Genomic DNA, 13,960 nt, shown 5'->3' on the forward strand with positions numbered 1-13,960 from the left:
CATTTTTTGTAAAGGTGTCAAATTAACTTTTTGCTACCAAAAACAAATAAAAAAAAAAGTGCCGGGTTGTGGTCTGAAGCCAGACTGGCGGACTCCCAGGAGGTGGTTTTGTTCTAAGTAATGCTGTATTTGAAGGTAGGCTACCTTGTCTAAGATGTTAAGCAGGAAAGGCACGTGGTGATGGGTCTGTAGTTGGTAGGTATAGAGGGATCCAGAGATTACTTTATGAGTAGTGGGAGAACCCATGACTCTTTGAGGTTGCTGGGGATAATCACTGTAGAAAAGGTGGTGTTAATGAGCTTGGAAATGAAGGGTAATCGGTCTCTAGCTGCATCTTTGATGATTTGTGAGGGGCATGGATCACCTAGCAGTTTGACGGTTTAAGAGTATGACTTTTTCGACTTCTAAGCTTTAGAGAAGTTAAAGCGGTGTGAGGGTTTGAGTGTGGCTTTTTGTATAGGCGGTTGGATTTTTTGATTGATTGATATTTTATTTCTATCGCACTCGTACACAAGTGTTTCAGAGCGCGACAAGGCAAGGGAGGGGAACAGGGAGAACAAAACAGTTATCTTACTAGGCCCAGTGACATTGAGAAAGCGCAAGTGCATGGGAAAAGGGGGAGGGGGAAAGTGCATGGAAGGGGGGAGAGGTGGAAAGTGCGAAGCAGAGGAGAAACATATAAATAACAATAAATAAATAATAAAGGCAACAAACAGAGGTAATGCAGCCAGCAATTTGCAAGTGCTAGGTTTAAGGCAGCAGACAGGGTAGGTCCGATAAGTGCAGGAAGAAAAAGGGGGGGCTGTATGGGTACAGATATAGACCCCAGTGCTAGGGGTGACCCGGAGGCAGTGTGGGAGGGTGACAGGATGAGCAGTAACCTGGGCCCAAAAGACAGAGGGTGGCCAGGTGCACAGTGCCAAGAGAGAACAGATCAGCAGGGGAGAGGGGGAGCGAAGGCAGAAGAAAAGAGGAAGGTCTTGAGGTGCTTCCGGAACCAAAGATGGTTCTCCTCAAGTTTTAGAGTGGCAGGGAGGCTGTTCCAGAGGGAGGTCCCAGCCGAAGACAGAGATCTACCCCCAGCTCGTTTCTTAGAAAAACAACTGACCCTGAGTGAGTTGGAGGTAGAGGATAGCTGAAGGTATTTTGGAGCCATGCCCCAGAAAGCCTTGTGGACAATACAGAGGGTTTTGATTTTAATCCTTCCATCCACTGGGAGCCAGTGAAGAGATTTCAGAGCGGGAGAGATATGATCCCAGGGCTTGAGGCCAAGGACAAGTCTCGCAGTCCTGTTCTGGATTATTTGCAGAGGGCGGAGAGTAGAGGCAGGTAGATTTAGAAAGAGGCTGTTACAAAAGTCCAAGCTAGAGAGAACCAGAGCTTGAGATACCATGAGCTTCTGGGGGAAGGAGAGGAAAGGCAGAGTACCTCTGAGGAGGTGCAGTTGGAAATCTGACCTCAGATGTGGGCGGAGAAGGAAAGGGTGGAGTCAAAGATGACCCCGAGGTTCTTAGCCTCGCAGGTGGGGGCAGGAGGAGGGCCAAGGGAGGCCGGCCAGAGAGTGAGGGGAAAGAATGGTGAAGGTGTGCTGATGAGGAGGATCTCCGTCTTGCTGGCATTCTGACAAAGATCATTGCTGGCACACCAATCTTGAATGGCAGTTAGGCAGCCAGAGATGAGAGAGGGAGAGGAGGTGGCAGAGGGCAGCCTGAAAATGAGTTGAGTGTCATCAGCGTAGCACTGGAAATTTGAGCAGAAAATGGCAATGCAGTGGGCGAGAGTTGCCAGGTATCGGTTGAAAAGCCAGGGCGAGAGGTTAGACCCCTGGGGAACACCACAGGTAGAGAGGAAGATAGATGAAAGGAAGGACCCAAGTTGGACTGGGAGGGTCGATCTGAGAGGAAAGAGGTCAGCCAGGCCAGAGCCTGATCAGTGATACCAGGTTTTCACGGAGACGGTTGAGCAGGATGGTATGGTTGACCGTGTCGAAGGCAGAAGAGAGATCGAGGAGGATGAGGACAGAGGGAATGTTAGAGTCAAGGTTGGTTAGTAGATCTTCACGGATGTTTAGGAGAGCAGTTTCCGTGCTTCTGGCAGCTCTGAAGCCAGACTGGTGGTCATGGAGACAGCCAACATAATTGGAATGAAGGTTAAGCTGAGAGATGGCCAACTTTTCCAGGAGTTTGCCAAGAAAGGGAGTAATGGAAATTGGGTGATAGTTAGCTGGACAAGAAGGATAAGCTGTGGGTTTCTTGAGAAGAGGATGCACAAAGGAGTGCTTCAGAGGGGAGGGGAAGGATCCAGAGGCAAAGGAGTGGTTGCAAAAATCAGCAAGGGCCGGAGCGAGGGCATCAATGTGGTCCTTGATGGTTTTAGAGGAACAGGGATTAACCTGTTTTGACGAGGCTTTCATAGATCGGACTTGTCTAACAACCTCGTCAGGGGTGAAAAGAGGAAAGGACGAGAAGGATGGTGGGAGGGTGGCTAAAGGAGGGTCAGCAAGCACAGATGGAGAGGAAAGAGGAGGAGTGTGGGTGGAGAGGGGGGACAGGATGTCCTGTTTTTTTTTTTTAATGAAGTGAGAGGCAAGGGCTGTAACGCTCACCTGATTCTCGCAGAGGCGCCGGTCTTGACTGGGCAACTACCGTATCTTCAAAGGTGATGTGTAGCACCCGGTTGGCTCTTTGGGCTGGACCTCTGTGCACTGTATGCCTGACTTCAAGAGTGAGATGTCTGCAGATAGAAAATATGGGATTAATGAACTGGGGTTATTGGGGTGTCCCTATCTCTTCCCTTTTTTGTTCTCCTGTAGACCCCCAAAGGTTAACGCTCTCACCTTAGGTAAGTGAATGCCGAGCTCTCCATCTGCCTCGGGGCAGGGTGCTGTAACCAGTTTCTTCACTGGGTAGGTAGCGCAGGCCTCTTGACTTCAGAGGACTGCTGTCCGTCGTTTACTGCACGAACGGTAAGTTTCGAGTAATTCTATTGTCTTTAAAGTCTTTAGTAATGATGTCTCTTGTTTTGCAGGGTTCCGGCGATGGCGGATGACGGGCTGAAGTGAGTTGAAGATGGAGTCCGTGTGATGAATAGAAGCGCCTGGAAGCACGTAAGTAAGCGCTTGTTGCCTGCTTCACGATGCGCTCTAACTGTCTTTTTATTTTGCAGGTACGAGTTCGGAGCGGCTGCAGGGTGCCGGAATACCCACTGGGTTAGATGTGGAAAGGAGTAATGGCACGTGAGTATTAAAGTTCCCCAATGTCTTTAGACGCACCTTGTTTTGTTTTTCAGATGCGGGATGCAGCGCCGAAGGCCTCCGGAGCGTGCAAAGAGTTGGTAAGCTTTTGTCTTTCAGATGCCGGAATGCAGTGTGAAGACCTCCGGAGCGCACGAAGAGTAGGTAAACCTTTGTCTTTCAGATGCCGGAATGCTAACCTGTTCTTTCTTGTCTTTATAGGTGTTGCTGAAGACTGGATTCACGATGGTAAGCCTTTTTTCCTTAGGCCCAGGATCCGATGCAGAAGACACGATGAGCGTTCTGCTGCAGAGGATGCAGAATAACGCAAATCAAGATTCATCCACCGGGTGTGGTTTAAATAGCCTCCTGTAGTGCTTAGGTCCCTCCTTCCACAGCCACGCCTAGGAAAGAAAAGAGTTCCTGCCTTCCAGAAGAGTTCCAGTGTTCTGAATCTAGGGAGTGGCTCCTGCCCCACCCAACAGGAAAAGTAGTTCCAAACAGAAGAGGATCAGAGGCTCAACTGGCAGGCAAGTAAGCAGCATGGTCTGCTGCAGGTAAGTCCACCCAAGCATTATGAGCCCGGCGCTTCCAGCGCTGGGACTGGGCATATTTATGAGCCTGGTGCCAGTGGCGCCAGGACTGGGTCCAAAAGGTCCCAATTGGGACTGGTTGGCACTCGGAACCTGGGTTATGGATCTGCTTCCAAGGGAGTTGGGAAAACCCTGACCTTTTGGAAGCAGAGATCATGACAAGGGTGTTGCAAAGAGCCTGGGAGGCAACAGGAGGGGTAGAGACTGCAGCAGGGTTGGCCAGCTCCTTGCAGATTTTAAAGAGTTCGGCCAAGTTGTTAGATGCCGCAGAGACACGAGCTTGAATGTGGACTCTCTTCTTGGTGAGGACAGAGAGTCGGTATTGCCTTTGTAGCAGGCGACAGGCCAGTTTGTCAGAGGACGAATAGGAAGTCCTCCATTTCCTATCAGCAGCCCTACACTTACGTTTAAGTGTAGCTAGGTCAGAGTCATACCAGGAATTGCACTTGGCTTTGGACTTCAAACAGATCCTCATGACAGGGGCAAGAACATCAAGCGTATCAGAAATTGAAGAGTAGAGCAGAGACAGGGCTGTATCTGGATGAGAGACAGCCAAAGGTGGAGGGGGGAGAGAAAGTGGCGGAAAAAGCCTCAACTGACACACGCTTCATGGGCCGGATGTCTGAGAAGGTAGGTGGCAGTGTTGGGGTAGGCTTGGCTTGGGGGGAAGAGAGGGAGAGATGAGATGAGAGGAGGGAGTGATCGCTCCGGGAGAGAGGAGTGGTTAGAGGGATGGAGAGGGGGAGGTCAGAGGAGATCAAGACATCGAGTGTGTGCCCTGTAGAGTGAGTCGGGCCAGAGGGGAGGATGGACAGGGAGAGGGAGTCACAGAGGTCACGGAAGAGTACAGAGGAGGAGCAAGGAGAGTCTAAATGTATATTTAGGTCACCGAGGAGGAGGAGTTGAGTGGTAGAGGCTAGGAGGGAGGAGGAGAGGTCTGCCCACACAGAGAGAAATGAGGTGATTTGACCAGGAGGCCGGTAGATGGTAACCACAGTAAGAGAATGGGTAGGCGAGAGAGAAAGCCTACAGACAAGGTATTCAAAAGAGAAGTAGGTCTGAGTGGGAATGATAGAGGCAGGAATCCACTCAGAAATGATCAGGGCTACCCCTCCCCACACGACCGGGAGGATCTGGGTGCTGAGAGGATCTTGGCAAAGGGTTTAGGAAGCACTGCACAGCAAGATGACAATATGGGAGCAACAAGCAGAAAGAACAGTGATAGTCAAAGGCAGTAGAAGTGAGTCCATAAGGAGGGAACTAACCCATAGTTCTGGAGGTGGCAAAGTCAAGGCAGTCCAGATTTCTTAGAGGAGAGAGGTGGCCGCATCATTGTGGTTAAGGTGCAGGGAGGACCCCAATTAGTGTTCTGGAAGTGGACAAGGAGCAGACAGGGGCCTTGGAAGTGGGCCTTTGCTGAGAGGCCCGGCTGAAGCCTGCCGGTCCCTGATTGGATGGAAGAAAACACTCAGCAACCAATGGGAGTGCAGCACAGGGAGAGGTGATTCAGCACAGCCTGTCTACACAACAAAGAAAACCACGGCTGATGGCTAAGAGAGTAGGGCAGAGAAGGGTTTCTTTTTTGTTGGTAATCTTGTCCTGGAGGGCTGTTACTTTGTTGGAGAGGCTGTTTTGGATGCTGGTGCACCAGTGTTAGTCCTTCGCACACATGTCTAGGACTCGTATGGGGGTTTCCAGCTTTTTAAGGATGGTCAACAGTTCTTTTATGCTGGAATTGGCTTGAGAGATCCTTTGGTTGTAGGAATCTTGCTTGGCTAGAATGATTTCTTTCTTATATTGGGAGGTTATTTTATTGAGGTTGATCTTATTGTTGTCTGAAGGTGATTGTCTCCATGTCTGAGTGATTTCAGGTATGGGCAGAACTATGTGTTTAGATGCCTTTTTGGCTTACTTTCTCTTAGTTTAAGTGGGGCGATGGAATCTAGTGCTAATGTCATTATTTTGTTGTATTCATCTACGAGGGTGAAGAGGATCAGTGGATTCTGAGAGAGAATTCAGGGTCGGAAGAATAAGAGGGATGAGTTTATCGGCTGTGATATTTCTTTTGTTCCTAGTGGGGATAAAGGGGGCTAGAGGGTTATTGGAGGGAGTTGGAGTTGAGGGAGAAGGTTAGGAGGTAGTGGTCAGACCATGGCTGGGGAGAGATGATGGTGATGAAGGCATGGCAGTTATAGTCCGCCACCCAGTCAAGGGTCCTCCCCTGGTTGTGGGTAGGAAGGGTCACTTTTTGATTGAAGCCTAGTTCTGCCAGAGTGCCAGCAATAGGTGCAGCATGTTGGTCTTTACGGTCTTTGAACTCCAGGTTGAAGTCACCTAGGAGAAGGCTTTGGGCCGTGTTTTTTAGATTGTCAGATAGGATGGTAGTTAGGTCCTCCTCAAACGAACCCAGGGGACCGGGGGATCTGTAGAGAGGGTGGATCGAGGGGGTTTGGGAGTTAGCGTTGGGCAATTTGGCTATGAGGGATTCACAGGAATCAGATTTGTCAGATGGGGCAAGTCTCATGTTTTGGCGATTATGGTGAAGGCCTCCGCCTCGGGTTTCGGTTCTGGCAACTCTGAATATCGTATAGTCCTCTGGGATTGCTAGCATGAGGGCAGGACCTGCTGCAGTGTGGAGCCAGGATTCTGCGACGGCTAGGAAGTCCAATTTTTCTAGCTGGAAGAGGTCTGCTATTTCTGTGGCGTGAGCTCTATAGATCGGGCATTTATTAGGGCATCTCTGATGTGTGGGATATTGGTCGCAGTAGGTGTTACCAATGTGGCTTGATTATTAAGATTGTAAATGGGTGGGAGGAGTATTGACTGGTTTGTGCAGTTGGAGGTTCTTGGGTGAGGGTGTTTGAGGGAGGGTTGGTCGTTTTGGCTTCAGGCCATGGTATCCTGGTATTGCTAGTTTTGGTATAGAACGTGGTTCTGGCAAGTGTTTCGAACATATTGGGAAGCCTGGCGCATAGTCTAATGTTTCTAGAGGTGGAGTTGCATGGGCTGGTCGTTTTGGGTAGGTTTTGGATGTGGGCAAAGGGTGTAAGTGAGTGAGTAGGAGTCATGCTTTTGGGTAGTAGGGAGACTGTGAGGACGGGTGTAATGTGTAGGCTTTAATGGCTAGTCAAGCGGATCAGGTGAAGAATGGTCCTAAGTAGGGATGAGTAGATGCCTGGTATATACATAGTGTTGTGGTGTTGGGCTAGTGTGCAGGCAGCCAGTAGGAATCCGGATCCTGTGAGTGAAAGAGTGCAGAGGCAGAATGGGAGCTAGGCAGGCCGGATTTAGCCAACAGGATTAGTGAATAGTGAGTACCGGTCAAGTAGGTTCAGTAGGCAACAGGTAGAAGGTGGTGACTAAGGTAAGCTAGTTCAGCCTACGTTCAGGTGCTTATAATTCAATTGTCGTATAGGCAGTTATAGTGGAAGGCTATTTGAGGTGCAGTGGCTATTCAGGGGGTTATAATTCGGTAGAATCTGGCGTCAGCTAAGGTGGTGTGCCAGTTCAACGTGCACTGGTGTAGATATAACCACAATAGTGTTATCGCTGTAGAATGCTCAAAGGAAAGTTACATTCAGGCAGGTTCGATTTCCTAATAAACAGTAATGGTAACAAGTGCACACTGGAAGTGCAGATCAAAACATGTGAGCAATGAGCAAGAATGGTCGCAGGGGGAGAGCGTTAGTAGTGTTGGCTGAATTGTCTAAAATGGGATAAAAGAGATGCGCAACTATAACAATAAATGTGAGTTATAATAGAGAATGGTGGTGGGCCTCGATGAGTACAGAGTTGGTAGAGAGTACACAGAGAATACAGAGCGACACATGTTCAGTTTTCAGAAAGTAGGCAATAATGGTCGCAAGGTGCACACAAGAGAGTACTATTCAAAACAACATGTACAGGTTTTCCAGAAAGGCCGTAAAGGTTGCAGGTACATATGGGTACAGTTCGAAGCATAAGCGGTTACCAAAATAGACAGAGAAGGTTGCAGAGTGCCTGCAGGTCGTAGCATGTGAAATATCAACATAGGTTGTGCTGGTCGTACAAGTAATGGCGTTCTTCCCTAATAATCATCCCCAGTCCCACAAGGGGGAGAGGCCCCTACCATGAGATTCACCTGCTGAGTACCACCATCAGGAGGACCACTGGGCAGTGGCCTCACATCCCTGACCCCATGGGAAGGGGCTCTGCCTATGGAAGCAGGGACGATATCCTGGGATTCGTCCCACCTTACTGAATTCATGGATTGATTTCATGTTATATATATTAGACAATGGTTTTTAACTTTCTTTTATTTAATGCAATTTGATTTTCATTTGTTTTGTAGCTATTTTTGCATGGCGCATTATGAGAATTGTTGTGATCAATTAGCATGTGATGTTGAGTGAGATTAGGAAACAAAGAACACTGTATGCTGATGGTTAAACATCAAGTGGATTGTGGAAACCCATGTACTGGTGCTAATTTCTAAATTGTATTTGTAAGATCTTGTTTTTTTTAAAATATATTATTTGATAGTTCGGCATGTGAAATATAATGCATTTGTGATGGTTTTATGTTTTCTATCCAAAATAAGTGTGACTTGATTGATAATCACTATATCGAGCCAAAATATGTATTACATTCTGCAAACAATGACTACTTTATAGACAGACCAGCTAAGGGTTATGTACCATGCACGTTTCGAACAACAATTCTTCTTTTGGTGCTTATAACGGACTGAAAACAAAAAGATCAGAAACATTAAAGCCATGCAAAAGGAACGAGAAATAAAGAACATTAAAGTAGAGTTGATAGTACACCTGTATCGACCAATAGGTCTTTTGAGTCCACCTACTACAGTAGTGCCAGTTTCCACAGGGACCCATTTCCAAAATAGCGACTACAACCCCATAATGCTTTAAATGAGGAAAACGCTTGCATTTTTGACATGTTTGGCAGAACACAGCACTGGACTGTTTGCTTGGGTTACTGTACAGCTAATTAAGGGGACAAGTGATTTTTTTATTTTATGCCTGGCTAGCAGCTTTCTCGCCCCACTGCCTTACCAGTCTCTGCCTCCGTAGGTGCCCCGTGTTGACTCTCCTGCTTTTTCCTCAGACAGTTTCAAGCTTCCCTGTTAAGCTGGATCCTCCTTGGCTTTTTCCTTAATCTTTCTCAGGACTTTGGTTGTTATGTCTTTTAGAGAGGCTTTAAAACCACCTCTGCTCTGTGTTTCCAAGAGGGTGAGATTGTATTTTGTTTTCCTACTCTAAGCAGTGATGCCATTTGACTATTAATAATGACTTTTGTTGTGCAGTATTCAAGTGATTTTTATGCTTTTAAAATTCCAACAAAAAATGTAATTGCCTGATTCATATCCTGCTGCTGAGTCCTGAATGTTACTGTGATTGTATCTCTTTTATTCCATATTGTGTGTCTCTCAGCACTCATGCAGTACTTGTTTATTTTTCTCAGAGTGTATTATTTAGTTATACCATTCGTGTTGACCTAAGGGCTTCTCAGCGCTAATCACGGAGAGGATCACATTCACAACATCTCTCCACGTGGTAACTATGGCAACAGTAGGGTCTTCAAAGATCTCCTAAACACCAGGTGGGCCTCCAGTCTTTTTCAAAGAATGGATCTTCTGATGCATAATCAGAGCTGAGGAGCTGCTCAAGCTTTCCTTGCGCTCGGTGCACTTGTGGGGCTTCACCCCAGTATGGGTCCTCTGATGCCTGCTCAGCGCTGTGGAAACACTGAAGCATTTGTTGCACTCTGGGCACTCATAGGGCTTCACCCCAGTATGGATCCTTTGATGGCTGGTCAGGTGTGAGGATTGACTGAACCTTTTCTTGCACTCTGTGCACTCATAGGGCTTCTCCCCGGTATGGGTCCTCTGGTGGATTCTCAGCTCTGAGGAACGACTGAAGCTTTTCTTGCACTCAGTGCACTTGTAAGGCTTCTCGCCAGTGTGGAACATGAGATGGATTCTCAGATCTGAGGAACGACTGAAGCTTTGCTTGCACTCTGTACACAAGTAGGGCTTCTCCCCAGTATGTGTCCTTTGATGGCTGCTGAGCGCTTTGAAATCACTGAAGCTTTTCTTGCACTCTGTGCACTTGTAGGGCTTCTCTCCAGTGTGGATCATGAGATGGCTTCTCAGGTGTGACGAATTACTGAAGCTTTTCATGCACTCTGTGCACTTGTAAGGCTTCTCCCCAGTATGAGTCCTTTGATGGATTCTCAGAGTTGAGGAATCGCTGAAGCTTTTCTTGCACACTGTACACTTGAAGGGCTTCTCTCCAGTGTGGATCATGAGATGACTTCTCAAGTTTGAGAAATGACTGAAGCTTTTCTTGCATTCTGTGCACTTGTAGGGCTTCTCTCCAGTGTGGATCATGAGATGACGTCTCAAGTTTGAGGAATGACTGAAGCTTTTCTTGCATTCTGTGCACTTGTAGGGCTTCTCTCCAGTGTGGATCATGAGATGGCTTCTCAGGTGTGACGAATTACTGAAGCTTTTCATGCACTCTGTGCACTTGTAAGGCTTCTCCCCAGTGTGAGTCCTTTGATGGATTCTCAGAGTTGAGGAATTGCTGAAGCTTTCCTTGCACACTGTACACTTGAAGGGCTTCTCCCCAGTATGGGTCCTTTGATGGCTGCTGAGCGCTGTGGAATCACCGAAGCTTTTCTTGCACTCTGTGCACTTGTAGGGCTTCTCCCCAGTATGGGTCCTTTGATGGCTGCTGAGCGCTGTGGAATCACTGAAGCTTTTCTTGCATTCTGTGCACTTGTAGGGCTTCTCTCCAGTGTGGATCATGAGATGCCTTCTCAGGTTTGAGGACTGCCTGAACCTTTTGTTGCACTCTCTGCACTCATAGGGCTTTTCGCCGGTATGGATCCTCTGATGCGTTTGCATATGTGGGATCTGTGTGAAACTTTTCTTACACTCTGTACACTTATCGGGTTTCTCTGCCATGTGAGATTAATTATTTAATCTTTTATTACGTGCTTAATGCCTGAGACCAGTCTCCAAGCGCAGGGCAGAATTCGAACAGATGTTGCTCCGATTTTCTTGCTTCCAAGCCAAACATGTTGTCCCCGAGCTACCCTCCTATGCGTTTGATTGGACTGGACCTGTGAGTAAAGAACATCCCATGAACACTTCAGAAAAATTCCTTTCAATACGTATGGATCCGTATAGATGTGCCGGGCACTGGTCTCTCCGTGAGGATGGCGCTTTCATTGAAGGTTCTGTGGAATGGCACTGACCATCTTCTGTAGTGCGTCCCTTATTCCTCTGCATATCTCATCATCCCATGTTCATTTCCATACCCTTAGTTTCAGTGATGGCTCTACTCGCTGTTGAAAGAAACAAAGGTTTCAGATATTATTTCTTAGCATTGCACACTCAGCAGGAAGTGCACTGATTTTTTACCAGTAATCTTCACTTTTCATAATACTACTCTTCAACATCACAGGACTGAACATACAAGGTGACCCACTTCCCATAGGAGTCTATTCCCAAATGTATTGCCCTGCCCTTGTCACCAAGCATCTACGACTCTCCACCGGCCACGACAGACACTGCCTGAAAACAAGGGTGAGCAATCTGTTCTTCAGGGTAGGAGAGTTGGGAGTAAATACTGTGAAGAGGAAGATTAGATCCAGGAGTAGTGAAGATTATGCTAACATCATTACCTCCACAACCATCATCTTCATTCCTGTTCTTAACAATGAAGTGTTACACAAAAGACAAATGATTGCACCCTCAGACATACCATGGAAAGAGGCAGACACTTTGTATCCACCAGAAAATCACTGGGTTTTGGAGCAACTAAAAGCCACTTTGAATGGGGCAGATAGGGACATGGATGTGTGAAAGAGGGGTGGAATCTTGACATTTCATTTATTTATTTTATTTTATTTATTTAATATTTGTAGTACGCCGGTAGCTCGCGAGCCTCGGGGCGCAGAGACAGGAACACGATAGACAGACAAACAGTAAGACGTACATCTGAGACGGGAGGGAAATACAGAGATTATCTGTTCTGCCGTATTCTGCAGTAGTGAACAGGTGAAGGAGGATGAGCACAGAGCAGAGAGAAGACCTCTGCCTTTCAGTGTAGGCATCGTAGAAGGGGCAGGGGTATCAATGCTTTCACACCAGAGTCAGGGACTGTGGTCACTCTCAACACCCACTCTCCATGTCTGGGGTAGGTCAGGCTCTAGCAATGCCGGTAGGTCGTCTACCCCCGGTTAAGAAGTGTCCCTGCTGTCCTCTGGCATGCTCGGCTCTGACCCTGTCGCGCTGTGCTCGCATTGAGAGGGGAAAATGGTGGTTTCCTTTAGTCTCCTTCGTTTAGATGAAGGACAGCAGGGCTGGCATGAAGACTCTGGATGAGGAGCACTCTGTGCTTCGTCTCTTTGTGGTACGTTTACCGAGAGGTGCTGTGGCGAGTGGCGAGTGCCATCGCTAGATAACTGCCAATTGGTATCAATCTGTTTTAAACCGGAGCAGATCTTAGGCAAGTGTTCTTCTTTTTAGAGGCCTGGGAAGTGTGTGCTTTTAGGCACACAGATGTTATGGCAGACATGCACCCATCAATAGTGCAGTACACGGTACCGGTTTATTAGTCTCCAGATGGTAAAATGCATTTCTCCTCACATGTTGCTTTTACTGTTTTATTGCATTGGACTCATTGAGTTAGCACCATTGGACGCTTAATTTGCACCTCATTCCCATTTTCCTGCCTAGCGGTAAAAAGAGGTGTTCAATCCAATGTGGGAATTACCCCTTAGCACCAAAGCTCAGAAGTAGGGTCCACTTTGAAAATATTTGTTTTTCAGTGCTTTCCTGGGTAAACTCCTGGAAAAGCTGGCCATCTCCCTGCTTAATCTTCACACTGAATCTGTTGGCTGTCTCCATGACCATCAGTCTGGCTTCAGAGCTGCCAGAAGTACGGAAACTGCTCTCCTGAACATCCGTGAAGACTTGCTCTCTAACCTTGATGCTAATCTTCCCTCTGTCCTCATCCTACTCTATCTCTCTTCTGCCTTTGACACAGTCAACCATGAAATCCTGCTCAATCGTCTGCGTGATAACCTGGGTATCACTGATCAGGCCCTGGCTTGGCTGACCTCGTTCCTCTCTGATCGACCCTCCCAGGTCCAACTTGGGTCCTTCCTCTCCTCTATCGCTACCTGTGGTATTCCCCAGCGGTCTAACCTCACTGCCTGGCTGTTCAACCAATACCTGGCTCCTCTCGCCCACCGCATTGCTGCTCTCTCCTCCAACTTTCAGTGCTATGCGAATGACACCCAGCTCCGTTTTCAGGCTCCCCTCTGCTTCCTCTTCTGTCATCCCGGATTGTCGATCTGCAATCCAGGAGTGGTGTGCCGCCAATGATCTCTGCCTGAATGCCAGTAAGACGGAGATCCTCCTCATCAGCACACCTGCACCTTCTTTTCCTGCCACTCTCTGGCCGGCCTCTGTTGGCCCTCTTCCTGCTCCCACCTGTGAGGCTAAGAACCTCGCGCTCATCTTCAACTGCACCCTCTCCTTCTCTCCTCACATCTCGGACGTCTCTAAGAAGTCCAACTACCAGCTGCACCTCCTCAGAGGTATTCTTCCTTTCCCCGGCTTCCCCAAGAAGCTCTCCGTCTCCAGAGCTCTGCTTCTCTCAAGGATTGACTCCTGCAACAGCCTCTTTCTAAATCTGCCCGCTTCTACTCTCCGCCCTCTGCAACTCATCCAGAACAGGACTGCGAGACTTGTCCTTGTCCGCAAGCCCAGGGATCGTATCTCTCCAGCTCTAAAATCTCTCCATTGGCACCCAGTGGCTGCAAGAATCACGTTCAAGACCCTTTGCATTGTTCACAAGGCCTTCTGGGGCCTGAGTCTGCAATACCGCAAACTCTCTCTTCTAAAATATCTTCCTACTCAAGCTCTTCACTCCTCCACCTCCAACTCCTTGAGGGTCAGGTACTTCTCCAAGCAACGAGTTGGTGGGAATCCCCTCCCTTTACGGCCGATACCTCACTCTAGAACAGCCTCCCTGCCTCTCTGAAAATTAAGCATAACCACCTCCGGTTCCGGAAGCAGCTCAATGCTTCTGCCTTCCCTCTTCCCTGCTGATCTCCTGTC

General features: G+C 48.0%; 1 protein-coding gene across 4 annotated transcripts in view; it reads right to left on the minus strand.

Moving 5' to 3' along the window:
* Window positions 1-8,102: 8,102 nt before the first annotated feature.
* LOC138554389 (zinc finger protein 271-like) overlaps window positions 8,103-13,960 on the minus strand; it is a 189,199-nt gene continuing 183,341 nt past the window's right edge. For 3 of the 4 annotated variants that reach the window (XM_069642580.1, XM_069642582.1, XM_069642581.1), the window contains one exon: window positions 8,103-11,175. In XM_069642580.1, the coding sequence (XP_069498681.1) occupies window positions 9,413-10,792 (1,380 nt within the window). In that variant the 5' untranslated portion in view covers window positions 10,793-11,175 and the 3' untranslated portion in view covers window positions 8,103-9,412. The remainder of the gene's footprint in view (window positions 11,176-13,960) is intronic. The other variant, XM_069642583.1, reaches the window with a different exon arrangement.

The sequence above is a fragment of the Ambystoma mexicanum genome, unplaced genomic scaffold (assembly GCF_040938575.1).
Source record: "Ambystoma mexicanum isolate Mex_15411 unplaced genomic scaffold, UKY_AmexF1_1 Mex_scaf157, whole genome shotgun sequence".
In the NCBI taxonomy this organism is placed as follows: domain Eukaryota; kingdom Metazoa; phylum Chordata; class Amphibia; order Caudata; family Ambystomatidae; genus Ambystoma; species Ambystoma mexicanum.